The 16132-nt window shown below is 42.4% G+C and overlaps 1 protein-coding gene across 2 annotated transcripts in view; it reads left to right on the top strand.

Annotated features, from left to right (window-relative positions):
• Positions 1 to 16132, top strand: part of PRSS12 (serine protease 12) — a 283643-nt gene that overhangs the window by 200800 nt on the left and 66711 nt on the right. For both annotated transcript variants that reach the window (XM_075350102.1, XM_075350092.1), the window contains one exon: positions 13282 to 13423. In XM_075350102.1, coding sequence (XP_075206217.1) covers positions 13282 to 13423 — 142 coding nt within the window. The remainder of the gene's footprint in view (positions 1 to 13281; positions 13424 to 16132) is intronic.

Below are 16132 nucleotides of genomic sequence, written 5' to 3'. Positions count from 1 at the left end.
CGGGAAAAACAGAGCGTTCTAAGTAGATTAGCTTTGACAGTGGAGGAGAGAAGTCAAGTTCAAGGACAGACCTGTGACCAGGCCTGCCATAGTCTACCAAGTGTCTGGGTTGGAGCCCAGTCACCTCTGGCAAGGAGGCAGAAGGTGGTGGCCGCCTGCAGGAGCTGGAATTACAGCCGGTGGAACCGTAGGGACCGGGGTCGGGCGGTGGTGAATCATTGTAAGAATGAAAATATGAAAAATAGCTAGGGACCCCAACGTAGAGAAATACTTTGGCGTAGTGTTGGGGCTCTGTTGTATTGATCAATTCATTAGCTAAATTTCTCTTTATTCATATGTTTATGACAGTAATGCAGATTCCATTTTTCATATTTTCCCTCTTACATATAGCTATTGGATTTTTCATGTCAGTATTCACACAGAAGTTTCTGCTTTTCATATATTCCCCTTACATAGTCACTGGTGTGCATACCTTCTCTCTATATAGTGCCACGCAGTATGAAGCTCACCACAGCCGCCTACACACAGTATGATTGCCCCATTCCTCCTACACACATTATGTCCTCACAGAATTCTCCATACAGTATGATCCCTTCAAAGCCAACCATACCCTATGATGCCCCCTCAGCTCACCACACAGCATAATCGCTTCACAGAACCCCACACAAAATATTATGGCCCCTCATACACTACTGACTAGTGCCTCCACATTCCCTAAAAGTTCTGACTTCATTCCAGGACAGATGTTGCAAAGTAGTCATATCATCACTTCACCTGCGCTGTTCATCTGTGCATGCTCCTGCTATTCTGCATTTGCAGACCTAAAGCAATTTGTGGACTTCAGAACAGAGAATGATAGGGCAGTGGGACCATAGCTCCCTGCTGTACCAGAGATTAACTGTATTGGCATGCTTTGCTCGCTGATATACAGTGCCTTACGAAAGTATTCGGCCCCATTGAATTTTTCAACCTTTTCCCACATTTCAGACTTCAAATATAAAGATAAAAATTGTAGTGTTATGGGGAAGAATCAACAACAAGTGGGACACAATTGTGAAGCTGAACAAAATTTATTGCTTATTTTAAACGTTTGTAAAAAACAATAAACTGAAAAGTGGGGCGTGCAATATTATTCGGCCCCTTTACTTTCAGTGCAGAAACTCACTCCAGAAGTTCATTGAGGATCTCAGAATGATCCAATGTTGTCATAAATGACTGATGATGATAAATATAAGCCATCTGTGGGTAATCAAGTCTCCGTATAAATGCAACTGCTCTGTGATAGTCTCAGTGTTCTGTTTAAAGCACAGAGAGTCTCATGAAGACCAAGGAACACAACAGGCAGGTCCATGATACTGTTGTGGAGAAGTTTTAAGTTGGATTTGGTTACAAAAATATTTCCCCAACTTTAAACATCCCAAGAAGCACTGTGCAAGCGATCATATTGTAATGGAAAGAGTATCATTCCACTGCAAATCTACCAAGATCCGGCCGTTCCTCAAAAATTTCATCTCAAACAAGGAGAAGACTGATCAGAGTTGCAGCCAAGAGACCCATGATCACTCTGGATGAGTCTGTCCATAGGACAACAAACAGTCATACACTGCACAAATCTGGCCTTTTGTGGAAGAGTGGCAAGAAGAAAGCCATTTCTCAAAGATATGCATAAAAAGTGTCATTTAAAGTTTGCCACAAGCCACCGGGAAGACACACCAAACATGTGGAAGAAGGTGCTCTGGTCAGATAAAACCAAAATCGAACTTTTTGGGCACAATGCCAAACGATGTGTTTGGCGTAAAAGCAACACAGATCATCACCCTGAACACACAATCCCCACTGTCAAACATGGTGGTAGCAGCATCGTGGTTTGGGCCTGCTTTTCTTCAGCAGGAACAGGGAAGATAGTTAAAATTGATGGGAAGAAGGAGGGAGACAAATACAAGACCATTCTTGAAGGAAACCTATTGGAGTCTGCAAAAGACCTGAGACTGGGACGGAGATTTGTCTTTCAAAAAGACAATGATCCAAAACATAAAGCAAAATCTTTAATGGAATGGTTCACAAATAAAAATATCCAGGTGTTAGAATGGCCAAGTCAAAGTCTAGAGCTGAATCCAATCGAGAATCTTTGGAAAGAGCTGAAAACTGCTGTTCACAAACGCTCTCCATCCAACCTCACTCAGCTCCAGCTATTTGAAAAGAAAGATTGTGCAAGAATTTCAGTCTCTCGATGTACAAAACTGATAGAGACATACCCCAAGCGACTTGCAGCTGTAATCGCAGCAAAAGGTGGCAGTACAAAGTATTAACTTAAAGGGGATGAATAATATTGCACTCCCCACTTTTCATTAATTTATTTTTTAAAAAAGTTTAAAATAAGCAATAAATTTAGTTCAACTTCACAATTGTGTCCCACTTGTTGTTGATTCTTCACCATAACATTAAAATTTTTTATCTTTATGTTTGAAGCCTGAAATGTGGGAATAGGTTGAAAAATTCAAAGGGGCCGAATACTTTTGCAAGGCACTGTAGTTATAAGCCACCTGATTCTCATGGAAGATTAGACACCTCGAGTGTGTCTGAGAGCAGCTTATTCTACTCTCCTTATCAGATTCCACACATGCTTAGCTGAAATGAGCCTGACTGTGTATGTTGGTGAGGACTTTGGGGGTTCAAGACAGTTATCCGTTGACCAAACCATCAACTGACTAACTGCTATCTTAAATAAAATTAGGGAGGAAACACTCCACAACACCATACACCTTACACAATGAGGGGTGGGTCCAGAATCTGCTGGATCCCCACACCAAGCACAAACTCAATATCATGTCATAGGAAGGAGAACAAGAGTTTTTGAAGTACACAAAAATACAAATTTTATTAATCACACAATATCAAAAAATATGCATCCAGTTTAAGTGACAACTAGTGATAAGTGAGTGTACTCATCACTCTTCATTACTTGATCGAGCATCGGGGTGCTTTGGCGCGACTCGAGTACAAAGCATAACGGAAGCCAATGGGAAACCCAAGCTTATTTAAACTTCGTTGCTTGAACAAGTAATGAGCAGTGGCGAGCACATTCGCTCATCACTAATTGTTACTATACTAACCTGACTCTTGAGTTTCTTTTCTGTAATTATATACACCGTGGGCAGAATTATTAGGCAAGTTGTATTTTAGAGCATTTTTTTTATTTTTGATCAACAACTATATTCTCAATCAACCCAAAAGACTCATAATTATCAAAGATTAATATTTTTGGAAGTTGGAGGTTTTTTTTTATATTTGGCTATCTTAGGAGGATATCTGTTTGTGCAGGTAACTATTACTGTGCAGAATTATTAGGCAACTTAATAAAAAACAAATATATTCCCATCTCACTTGTTTATTTTCACTAGGCAAACCAATATAACTGCACAAAATTTAGAAATAAACATTTCTGACATTCAAAAACAAAAACCAACAAAATTAGTGACAAATATAGCGACCTTTCTTTATGATGTCACTCAACAGCCTACCATTCATAGATTCTGTCAGTTGCTTGATCTGTTTATGATCAACATTGCGTGCAGAAGCCACCACAGCCTCCGAGACACTGTTTTCCCTCTCTGTAGATCTCACATTTTATGAGGGACCACAGGTTCTATGGGGTTCAGATCAGGTGAACAAAGGGAACAAGGGGGCCATGTCATTATTTTTTCATCTTTTAGACCTTTACTGGCCAGCCTCGCTGTGGAGTAGTTGGATGCATGTGATTTAGCATTGTCCTGCATGAAAATCATGTTTTTCTTGAACGATAACGACTTCTTCCTGTACCACTGCTTGAAGAAGTTGTCTTCCAGAAACTGGCAGTAGGTCTGGGAGTTGATCTTCACTCCATCCTCAACCTGAAAAGGTCCCACAAGTTCATCTTTGATGATACCAGCCCATACCAGTACAACACCTCCACCTTGATGGCATCTGAGTCGGAGTGGAGCTCTCTGGCCTCTACTGATCCAGTCTCTGGCCCATCAATAGTCACTCTCATTTCATCAGTCCATAAAACCTTTGAAAAATCAGACTTAAGATATTTCTTGGCCCAGTCTTGACGTTTTATCTTATGTTTCTTGTTTAAAGGTGGTCGTTATTCAGCCTTCCTTACCTTGGCCATGTCCCTGAGTATGGCACACCTTGTGATTTTTGATACTCCTGTAATGTTGCAGCTCTGAAATATGGCCAAACTTGTGGCAAATGGCATCTTGGCAGCTTCACACTTGATTTTCCTCAATTCATGGGCAGTTATTTTCCGCCATTTTTGCCCAACATGCTTCTTGTGATTCTGTTAGCTATTTGCCATGAAACACTTGATTATTCAGTGTTCACGCTTCAAAAGTTTGGCATTTTCAAGACTGCTGCGTACCTCTGCAAGACATCTCACAATTTTGGACTTTTCAGAGCCCGTCAAATCTCTCTTCTGACTCATTTTGCCAAAGGAAGGGAAGTTGCCTAATAATTAAGCACACCTTATATAGGGTGTTGATGTCATTACACCACACCCCTCCTCATTACAGAGATGCACATCACCTGATTTTTTTTTTAATTGTTTAATTGGTAGTTGTCTCTCAAGCCAATACAGCTTGGAGTAGGACAACATGTATAAAAATTAACATGTGATCAAAATACTCATTTGCCTAATAATTCTCCACACAATGTATTTCAGTGTAGCCACATATCTAGACACATTTGATGGTGATGGTGTCTGGGAAGATAAGTAGCTGCTATACATATAGTATATAATTTAAGACCTTCAGTCTACTTGGACCCATACTTTCACATTAATAAATGATCAATTGGCTTCAATACATTATATGTTTGATGCAGCATGAGAAATATTATTCTGGTTCTCATTAGCGCTCTCTAAAAAAAATAAACACACTTAACTAACCGCAGGAATGTCATAAACAAGGTCCTGTGAATTGGACCATATAGCGTCACAGAATGTGTTGTGCTCTATATAAAACATGTTTTTAGCTAGAAATCATGAACAAATCCATGGGAAGCAGTATGCACAGTCATTTCTTATATTTAGCAATCATGTTTGGATAATATTAATGGAAGTGGAAGAGTTTAAATCCTTGCGTGAGCGTATTAGGGAGAGATTTTCTGTGAGTTAAGGGACTAAAAAGCAAATGGAAATAAGACAGCTGGTCCAAAAATGATTGACACTCCGTATTCAGACCCAGGAGATTTACAGACGGACAATTTTCTGCCTGACCAACGATTTATCATATCCTCCAATTACGTCAAGTAAAATATACTCCAAAATTGCCACCAAATGGGACCTTGTCTATACTGTAATCATTGACATCTCTATAAATATTTCTTCAAGAATCCACTATACGTAATAACATTTACTCTGAAATTAATGTCCACATTGCGCAAACCATTCTACATGCATTAGCGTTAAATTATTAATCTGTATAAGTATTCATAACAGTGATGGAAGTGTTCACGTAAATCTTTTCTAGATGATAGTTCCTTATAGAAGGATGAGTAGATGTGAGCCACGACAAGAGCAGCTGCTGGCGATTTGATAGACTCATATCATGCAGAACCTTGCAGCTGGTTTCTGAAAATGAAATACTATTCCAGTACGTCCCTTCTTATAGATAGGAATTGCAGATGTTTCAGTTATTACAAGTGATCACTACCACTGGCTTGGCAATGTTATGAATGACTTTCCTCTCATGGGGAATAATAAGGGCAATAATTAACTGTGACTTTGATAAATAAACTTGGATTATGCCTACATAACCCTAAAACATCCAAGAGACAAAAATATGCTAACTGTCTATAATGACAAGAACCATCTGTGCTGACTGAACCAACAGACTATCGCAATTCAACGCGGTTCATTGCAGGTCATAAAAAATGAAGACTTTGATATTTCACAAATTAAAGACTTGTGATTAATAAAGGGGCTATTTGCTACCACACAATAGATGCAGCTACAGATGTCTTCTACAGTCATAGTACATAACAATAGGATTAACTTAAAGGGATGGTCCAGGATCTTTTGGAGTTTTTTTTTACATTGTGCTTAAATAGGTGGTTCACCACTCTGTAATAGTGGCCACATCTCTGTAAAACTGATAGGGAAGGCTTTTTCTAAATACTTTGTTGAGCCAATTCTGCCTTTGAGCGGTGCTATTGTGGTCTGCTCATCCCCATAAAGTGACCCCTGGGCTCAGTGTCCTCTGATATCTCGTGATGTCACGTAAACTTCCAGTTGACCCGACATCACCGAGGCCGGCCCCAGTCTTTCTGAGTAACTGGGCCGTGGGCAGAGTTTCCCCAGATCCCAGAGGTCACGGAGCCCCGGGGTCACTTCATGGGGATGAGCAGACACACACAATTGGCTGAGCTAGGTATTTGACAAAAGCCTTCCCTGTCAGTTTTAAAGGAATGTGGTCACTTTTGCAGAGTAATGAACCACCACTTTAAGAACTAACAGCTTAACTACCTGCCTTTTGTCCCTAACATCATTCTCTGCCAGCACAGAGCGGTCACAGACCACTCCTGCCAGAAATTCAGTGACTTCTGCTGATCTAACTTCTTTTTTGCTTTGCTGACAGGGTATGACTGATGATGTCATGCTGATTGACAGCCAGTTCTATGCTGCCTAACTGCAGAAAGCTGGCTGTCAATCAACATGATGTCGGCAGTCACGCTCCACCTACAGAGTAATTCCGAAGAAGAGCTGCTCTATTTAGGTGGAGCAGCTGAATCACTGGCAAGAGCAGTCAATGGTCACTCTGTGCCGGCACTGGGCACAACAGGCAGGTAGTTGCCTCTTTTGCAACAAGGAAGGAAGTGGAGGGCCAGCACTAAACATTAAAAACTCTTGTCTTATTTTCAAAAATTAAAACAAGGTGAAGTTAAAAGTATAGGAGCAGCTGACATATTTCAGTCAAAGTTGGATGCAGCAATAGTTGCAGCTTTGCTGGAGGATCAGTAGATGGCCCTTTGTGAACTCTTAAAGTTTACTTACACCAGGGGGTCTCAAACATGGGCCTGCATGCAGTCCCAGAGGCTACATCATGTAGCCCACAGGCACTGGAGCTCCTATTATTATTACAGCCCTATTCAGGGAGTCGTCAATGCCAGCTCTTCATTTTAGTTGAATGTGTGTCCTTGGACATACATTCAATTGAAATTTATTGCGACACAGAGAGAAGTTGGCAGCTGATTTCAGCATGCTGATTCGGGAGGAGTCACTGACATGCCATGGGACATTACTACAAGATCACCTTCATGCAGCAGAGCTGGTAGCGACGCTGGACCATCCTGGATTACGCCGGACATGGATGGCTTTTTTGGGCTGATTAAAGTGGTGAACCAGGAAATGTGTTTGTGTTTTTTATTTCTAATAAAGGATTTTTCAGGTGTGTGTGTTTATTTACCGTAACTTAAAGACTAATCATGGAAGGTATCTCGGGGGGACGCCTGACATGATTAATCTAGGACTTATTGGCTGCTATGGGCTCCCCATAACGTGGGGCTCCCCATCCTGAGAATACCAGCCTGCAGCTGTATGGCTTTATCTGGCTCGTATTAAAATAGGGGGGGACCGCACGCCGTTTTTTATAATTATTTATTTATTTATTTTACTGCACAGTATAGACACGCCCACCGGCTGCTGTGATTGGGTGCAGTGACACAGCTGTCACTCAGCGTGTGGGCGTGTCTCACTGCAACCAAATATATTTGCCGGTGGGCGGGGAAAGCAGGGAATACGAGATTGATTAATGAGCGGCCGGCTTTTTCAAAAGAGGAAAAGCTGCCGGAGTTTAGAGAACAGCCGTGCAGCGCCGCGCTGGTGATCGGGGAACTGTAAGTATGAGAGAGGGGTACTCCATTCAGTCACTCTGGTGATTAGCGGTCACCGGTGAGTCCTTCACGGGTGACCGCTAATCAGGAAGTGACACAGACAGAGCTGCGGTATGAGGATGAAGTCGGGTGAAGTTCACCCGAGTTCATTCTCAACGCGCGACTCTGTCTGCTGTCAGCCGGCATGTATCAACGACATTTAACATCACACATGGACATTTCACACGGACAACACACAAACACACATCAGTTAAGTTTCACACGCACACACGGCTATTCCACACGCACACGTGGTTACCATACGCCGGACACACAGCCACCACACGTGCATTATTTACGGAGCAAAAAACGGATTACGGACATGAAAAACGGCCCGTATTACACGTGCGTGGTTATCAAGGACATGTGTTTTAGGCCTCTGAAAGTGTTTCCTTTGAAACTGCTTTTTTCTTCACTATCTTAGGCCCCTTTCACACATCAGTTTTTTTGCCATCAGTTGCAATACGGCGAAATGGGAAAAAAAACGGATCCAGCTCTGGATCTGTTTTTTTTTCATTGACTTGTATTAGCGATGAATTGCAACGGATGGCCTCGCACTTCATCCGTCGTACGACGGATCCGTCAAAAATTGTCTGTGCGGCCGACGGAAACGACGTCCAAAGCTACAATTTTGAGTCTCTCTCTCTCTCATCCAGTATGGGGTTTTCACTAGTAAATGAACTTTGCTATTATTATTATAGCGCCATTTATTCCATGGCGCTTTACACGTGAAAAGCGGTACACATAATAGGGACAAGTACAATAATCCTAAACAACACAAGGCACAGACAGGATTAGGAGGAGAGAGGACCCTGCCCGCGAGGCTCACAGTCTACAAGATACCAGTACTATTTCATGCAGACAGAGATCCTGATAGCATAGCAGACCGCAACTGGGTTATTATTGCTTAAAAATCAGGTTAAAGGTGACATAGAAAAAATAGAAAACAGAAAAGTATTAATTAGGGTCATGAATGTCAAGTGTATGAAAGTCTACAGCACGAATAACTAAATCATAATTAACAATTATTTGCTAAACGCTATTAATATTTTATTTTCTTGTCTCACAGCAGAAGATTATTATAGTCAAATCTCAAACTCTGCTTTCGAAAAGGCCTGCACATAAAAAAGAGGCTGGTGGGCCACATTCCTTGCGGGACATGATGACGTTTAGAGTCATTTTTTTCTATATAACCTTTGTATCACTTTTTGTTCCATTTTTTGTGTGTCAGTAATATGAAAAAGATACATTTTTCTAAGTTTTTTCCAATTTTCATTGCATGCGTTGTTGTACAGTTTTATAGCTTGGATGGTTCTGGATATGGTGACACCAAATATTTCCCTTTGTTCTTACACAAAACAGTGGCCTAAATATTTATCCATTATTTGTTCACACTTTATTTTGCATTTTGTTTTCAATGTCCATCATTTCTTTGCTTTATTTTTACATAGTCTCTGTAGGCCTTTAACTTTTACTTGCCTCACCTAATATCCTGCAATACTCCTGAACTGCAGGATATTAGATCTGTCAGCTAAAGACCAGGTTCACATGACCTGTACTGATCTGTTAAGGGTACTTTACATGCTGTGATATCGGTACCGATATCGCTAGCGAGCGTGCCTGCCCCCGTCGGTTGTGTGTCACGGGCAAATCGCTGCCTGTGCCGCACAACATCGCTTACACCCGTCACACAGACTTACCTTCCCTGTGACGTCACTCTGGCTGGCGAACAGCCTCCTTTCTAAGGGGGCGGTTCGTGCGGCGTCACAGCGACGTCACACGGCAGCCGACCAATAGAAGCGGAGGGGCGGAGATGAGCGGGCGGAAGATCCCACACACCTCCTTCCTTCCTCATTGCCGGCGGCTGCAGGTAAGGAGATGTTCGTCGTTCCTGCGGTGTCACACATAGAGATGTGTGCTGCCACAGGAATGACGAACAACATTGTACCTGCAGCAGCAACGATATTAAGGAAATGAACGTGTCAACGAGCAACGATTTTTCACATTTTTGCGCTCGTTGATCGTGTCACACGCTGCGATGTCGCTAACGGCACCGAATATGCGTCACTAATGACGGGACCCCGACGATATATCGTTAGCGATGTTGCAGCGTGTAAAGCACCCTTTATGGATCCGTTAGAGAGCTATTTGCAAAAAAGTTGTGCAAACACAACTTTTTTGTCCGTTGTTAAATAACAGATATCTGCCAAATCTGTTTTTAAAATGTGGAATCTATGGACAATGGTTCCGTTAATGGATTGCTGTTTATCATCCATTTTTAACAAATCTGGTAAGAAAACAACAGATCCGTTACAAATGCAAGTACAACAGATGATCAAATAGCAATCCGTTAATGGATCCGTTGTCCATAGACTGCCATGTTAAAAAAAATAGATCAGGCAGAAATCCGTTTCCCATTATATCTGCTCTAACAGATGACTAGAAGACATGTGAACATAGCCTTCAGTGTACTTTACACAGTGCGATATCGATATCGCTAGTGAGCGTACCCGCCCCCGACGGTTGTGCGTCATGGGCAAATCGCTGCCCGTGGCGCACAACATCGCTAACACCCATCACATGGACTTACCTTCCCTGCAACATCGCTGTTGCCGGCGAACCGCCTACTTGATAAGGGGGGCGGTTTGTGCGGCGTCACAGCGACGTCACACGGCAGCCGTCCAATAGCAGAGGAGGGGCTCAGATGAGCGGCTGTAACATGCCGCCCACCTCCTTCCTTTCTCATTGCCGGTGGACGGAGGTAAGGAGATGTTCGTCGCTCCTGCGGTGTCACACATAGCAATGTGTGATGCCGCAGGAACGAGGAACAACATCGCTACTGACCAGACAACGATTTCTCATAAATAAACGACCTCTCTCAGACAAACGATTTTTGCCTCTTTTGCGATCGTTTAAGGTCGCTCCAGCCTGTCACACGCTGCGATGTCGCTAACGGTGCCGGATGTGCGTCACAAACAACGTGACCCCGACGATATATTGTTAGCGATGTCGCAACGTGTAAATGGCCCTTTACACTGCTGCCTCTTATTTAAGACCCTGCTTCTAGCAGGGCATTATAGGACACTTTAGGTAGCTGTCCTGAAGACTACTGGCATCCTGTGAGGTGCCTAAAGAAAGAACCACCTCCCTCAGATAACCATCTAAATACTGGCACTACTGACAGCATTATCTAAGGGGTTAAATGGCTACAATTGGTGCTGATACCGATTGTGGCCATTGTTGCAGGGTGCCAGCTATTTTGAACAGCTGACGTCTGCTGATGATGATGCAAGGTCTGCTTGTGAGCTGGTGCCACCCACACTGCACAAGTACCGGAAATGTCAGATAGGAAGTTAAAACAAAAATCCTTCTGTCCATATTCACATACCACCATTGATACAGCAGTGTCAGAAAAAAAGACCCCCATTCCAACACACCGTGCTTCAGCCTAATGTCATTACGGGGTGTAGGTACACTCCTGGATCCACCTGTTCTTTTCTGTCCCAAGGACATCTTCAGAGTTACCACATGGGTGACAGAAGACAGCATCAGGGGCTGCATATGACCATCAGGCCATGTGTTAGAGACCCCTGGTCTAAGTTTATATCTGATCAGACAAAGTTTTGGGTTTGAAAATCTAGCACAATTTTCACTATGGATATTGCAAAATTTACATATTTTGTATGTGTAGCTCCCACAGGGCAGGTGGTTAACCTACTCATCGTTGGGCCGTTTCGGGTCGGGTCAGGCGTTGTCACGGGGTGGCTTTGCCCGGTTCCGTTGCCCCGAGGCGTACAGTAAATGGTGGGGGAAGCGGGGTATTGGGAAAACTTTGTCGTGACACCACCTGTGGTATGTGGCCAGGGAGTAGCCGCCGCTGCCGGGTTCCTCGCTGGGGCAGGTGTTATGGCAGCCGGGATGGTGTCGCTCCCCACAGGCGGAGCAGGCCTCAGGTGGATGATGAGGGATTTGATGGCTATTGGCGCCGAAGCACTGGGCGGCGGTGCCGGTCAGGACGAGCCAACACAGTCTCTGCAGATTCAGGGTGTAGTTTACTCACAACTTCAGCTGCCAGCCTGGTCACACTGGTCACTGCCATGATGGTCTCCGGTCAATCCCAGGTCCGGTAAGAGGCCACCATCGGTGTTGTGAGAGAGAAAGAGTGAAACTCCTATTTCTAGGGTGTCCCCCTCTGCAGTTAGGTACCCTGGCTGAGCTTCTGTTCCAAGCCCCGGGCCCAGTAAAGTCCAAGTTTTCCAGAGATGTCTTGCCAGAACCATGGTCCTGACAGGTCGCTTTTAGATGTGAGTGTGTTGCGCCTATTTCATTTCTACCCCAAGTGGAAGCTGCCCCCCCAGGTAGCTGGCTTCAGTGACTGGGAAGTCCCATGATTGTATGGCCACCCCCCTGCCTACCCTGAGCCAACCCACCCTGTGTGAAGGCTCCTAAGCGGTATGTAGTGTGTGAATGTGGAACACTGGTGATTAATCCCTTCCTTACCTAAGATGAGTACCACACCTTAATTGAGTTGCAGTACCCTGTGGTGACCAGAGCCTTAGGGGTGCCACATATGCACATTGGCTTAGGGTGTGTGCCCACGATCAGTATTTGCAGCATTTTGGATGCAGCATGTTTTCACTGCATCCAAAACATGCGTTGTACAGTACAAGCACAGTGGACGGGATTTCTTGAAATCCCATGCCCACTGTGCATGTACAGCCCGCAGAGAAAACTGTCCTGCGTCCTTCCAAGCCGAAAGCATGTCAATTCTTTGCTGCTGAGACGGTAGTGTTCTCCGTAGAGAAAGCACAAGCGAGAGACCGCAACTGCCTGAGCCCAGACCGTGGGCACAGTCATCTGTGGTCTCCTGAATTCTCTTGCGGAGCAGACTCGTGGCCCCGTAGGTAAGGACCCATTGCGTCCAGGAGGCAGCGGGTCCCGATCCTTGGCACGTACTCTTACTTTCCACTTCTGATTTCATCACGTGTTATAAGGTGGAATCGGTTTTTAAAATTTGCAGTAAGAATTCACATGCAGCTGATTTAAAAATGTATTTGCAACATTTGAAGGAGATTTGCAAAAATCTTATCTACTTTGCTTCTAGTGTAATACACTGGATTTTCCATCCACAAATCAAAAGAACTCTTCGGCACCCACTATGTGTGAAGGTATTACAGTCAACTGGTTATTTGATGATTCTATTTTGAACCGTTTCCATTTTTCTGTAAAATAATTCAACTTTTCTTCTGTAATTCTGAAATAGGAAGAAAATAAATCACATTTACTACATTTCAAATAGTTCTTTTATGAACTGCAAATTTTGTGTTTGTGTCCCTTTGTCTTTATCTCACGATCTCTCCTTTCTTCCAGGTCCTCCTCTGAGGTTGATGGATGGTGAAACAAAGAAAGAGGGGCGTGTGGAAATTTATCTCAATGGCCAGTGGGGGACAATCTGTGATGATGGATGGACCGATAAGGATGCGTCTGTTGTGTGCCGGCAACTTGGCTACAAGTAAGTCTAGTACGGCAAATGGAGCACTTCCTTGACAGGTTGTATATTTCCAGGAGGCAGCAGGAGGTTTTCAAGTATCTGGAATTTGTACATTAATAACCATAAATTACTATACAAGTGGAAAGAGATTTCTGTCTGGAAAATAGACTTTTAACATGTGCATATATCCAGCTGTTTATGTGCATTTCAATGTATAAAACAAAAAATATATATTTTTATTTTCTTCAATTTGCACTTTGTATTTAACAACTTGTTTTGCCGATCAGTCTGTAAATCTAATGTAATTTTCACTGCATTAATTTACAGTATTTAAGTTACCTGCTATGGAATAGTAAGAAGTGTGAATAGCGTGGATTTGCAAATAATATACCGTCATGTGCCAATGTACAGTTGAAAGCAATCGTATACCACTAAACTTTAGTTTATAAATATATACATATACAGTTAGGTCCAGAAATATTTGGACAGTGACACAAGTTTTGTTATTTTAGCTGTTTACAAAAACATGTTCAGAAATACAATTATATATATAATATGGGCTGAAAGTGCACACTCCCAGCTGCAATATGAGAGTTTTCACATCCAAATCGGAGAAAGGGTTTAGGAATCATAGCTCTGTAATGCATAGTCTCCTCTTTTTCAAGGGACCAAAAGTAATTGGACAAGGGACTCTAAGGGCTGCAATTAACTCTGAAGGCGTCTCCCTCGTTAACCTGTAATCAATGAAGTAGTTAAAAGGTCTGGGGTTGATTACAGGTGTGTGGTTTTGCATTTGGAAGCTGTTGCTGTGACCAGACAACATGCGGTCTAAGGAACTCTCAATTGAGGTGAAGCAGAACATCCTGATGCTGAAAAAAAAGAAAAAATCCATCAGAGAGATAGCAAACATGCTTGGAGTAGCAAAATCAACAGTCGGGTACATTCTGAGAAAAAAGGAATTGACTGGTGAGCTTGGGAACTCAAAAAGGCCTGAGCGTCCATGGATGACAACAGTGGTGGATGATCGCCGCATACTTTCTTTGGTGAAGAAGAACCCGTTCACAACATCAACTGAAGTCCAGAACACTCTCAGTGAAGTAGGTGTATCTGTCTCTAAGTCAACAGTAAAGAGAAGACTCCATGAAAGTAAATACAAAGGGTTCACATCTAGATGCAAACCATTCATCAATTTCAAAAATAGACAGGCCACAGTTAAATTTGCTGAAAAACACCTCATGAAGCCAGCTCAGTTCTGGAAAAGTATTCTATGGACAGATGAGACAAAGATCAACCTGTACCAGAATGATGGGAACAAAAAAGTTTGGAGAAGAAAGGGAGCGGCACATGATCCAAGGCACACCACATCCTCTGTAAAACATGGTGGAGGCAACGTGATGGCATGGGCATGCATGGCTTTCAATGGCACTGGGTCACTTGTGTTTATTGATGACATAACAGCAGACAAGAGTAGCTGGATGAATTCTGAAGTGTACCGGGATATACTTTCAGCCCAGATTCAGCCAAATGCCGCAAAGTTGATCGGACGGCGCTTCATAGTACAGATGGACAATGACCCCAAGCATACAGCCAAAGCTACCCAGGAGTTCATGAGTGCAAAAAAGTGGAACATTCTGCAATGGCCAAGTCAATCACCAGATCTTAACCCAATTGAGCATGCATTTCACTTGCTCAAATCCAGACTTAAGACGGAAAGACCCACAAACAAGCAAGACCTGAAGGCTGCGGCTGTAAAGGCCTGGCAAAGCATTAAGAAGGAGGAAACCCAGCGTTTGGTGATGTCCATGGGTTCCAGACTTAAGGCAGTGATTGCCTCCAAAGGATTCGCAACAAAATATTGAAAATAAAAATATTTTGTTTGGGTTTGGTTTATTTGTCCAATTACTTTTGACCTCCTAAAATGTGGAGTGTTTGTAAAGAAATGTGTACAATTCCTACAATTTCTATCAGATATTTTTGTTCAAACCTTCAAATTAAACGTTACAATCTGCACTTGAATTCTGTTGTAGAGATTTCATTTCAAATCTAATGTGGTGGCATGCAGAGCCCAACTCGCGAAAATTGTGTCACTGTCCAAATATTTCTGGACCTAACTGTATATATATATATATATATATATATATATATATATATATATATATATATACAGTATATATACACTACAGACCAAAAGTTTGGACACACCTTCTCATGCAACGAGTTTTCTTTATTTTCATGACTCGGAAAATTGTAGATTCACAGTATTGATGCCCTCAATGTGAATCTACAATTTTTGAGCCATAAAAATAAAGAAAACTCTTTGAATGAGAAAGTGTTGTCTGTACTGTGTATATATATATATATATATATATATATATATATATATATATATATATATATATATATATATATATAACCTTAATTGTTACATTGTATGTACATTATATATTGTAGAAACATATCAGAATAGGACGACAAATTGTATTGCGTATTTAGCTAAATGACAATTGTCTAGACTGGACACAATTGTTGTGAACTCTCGCCTGTGAAAAGATTTTGGGTTATAGTTAAGCAAAAAAGATTTTCTGGACCCTGGTCTAACAGGCACGTCTGCAGTCTATGCTCACCAGACCAGAGTCCTCCAAAGCTCCTTCAAGCTGCTGGCATCGTCAGCCCTTTTTATTCATAGGCCTAGTGTGACATCATGCGTGTGTTTGTTGCTATACAACAGTG

This window comes from Anomaloglossus baeobatrachus, chromosome 1 (genome assembly GCF_048569485.1).
Source record: "Anomaloglossus baeobatrachus isolate aAnoBae1 chromosome 1, aAnoBae1.hap1, whole genome shotgun sequence".
Lineage (NCBI taxonomy): Eukaryota > Metazoa > Chordata > Amphibia > Anura > Aromobatidae > Anomaloglossus > Anomaloglossus baeobatrachus.
This window is presented reverse-complemented; position numbering and strand designations above follow the sequence as displayed.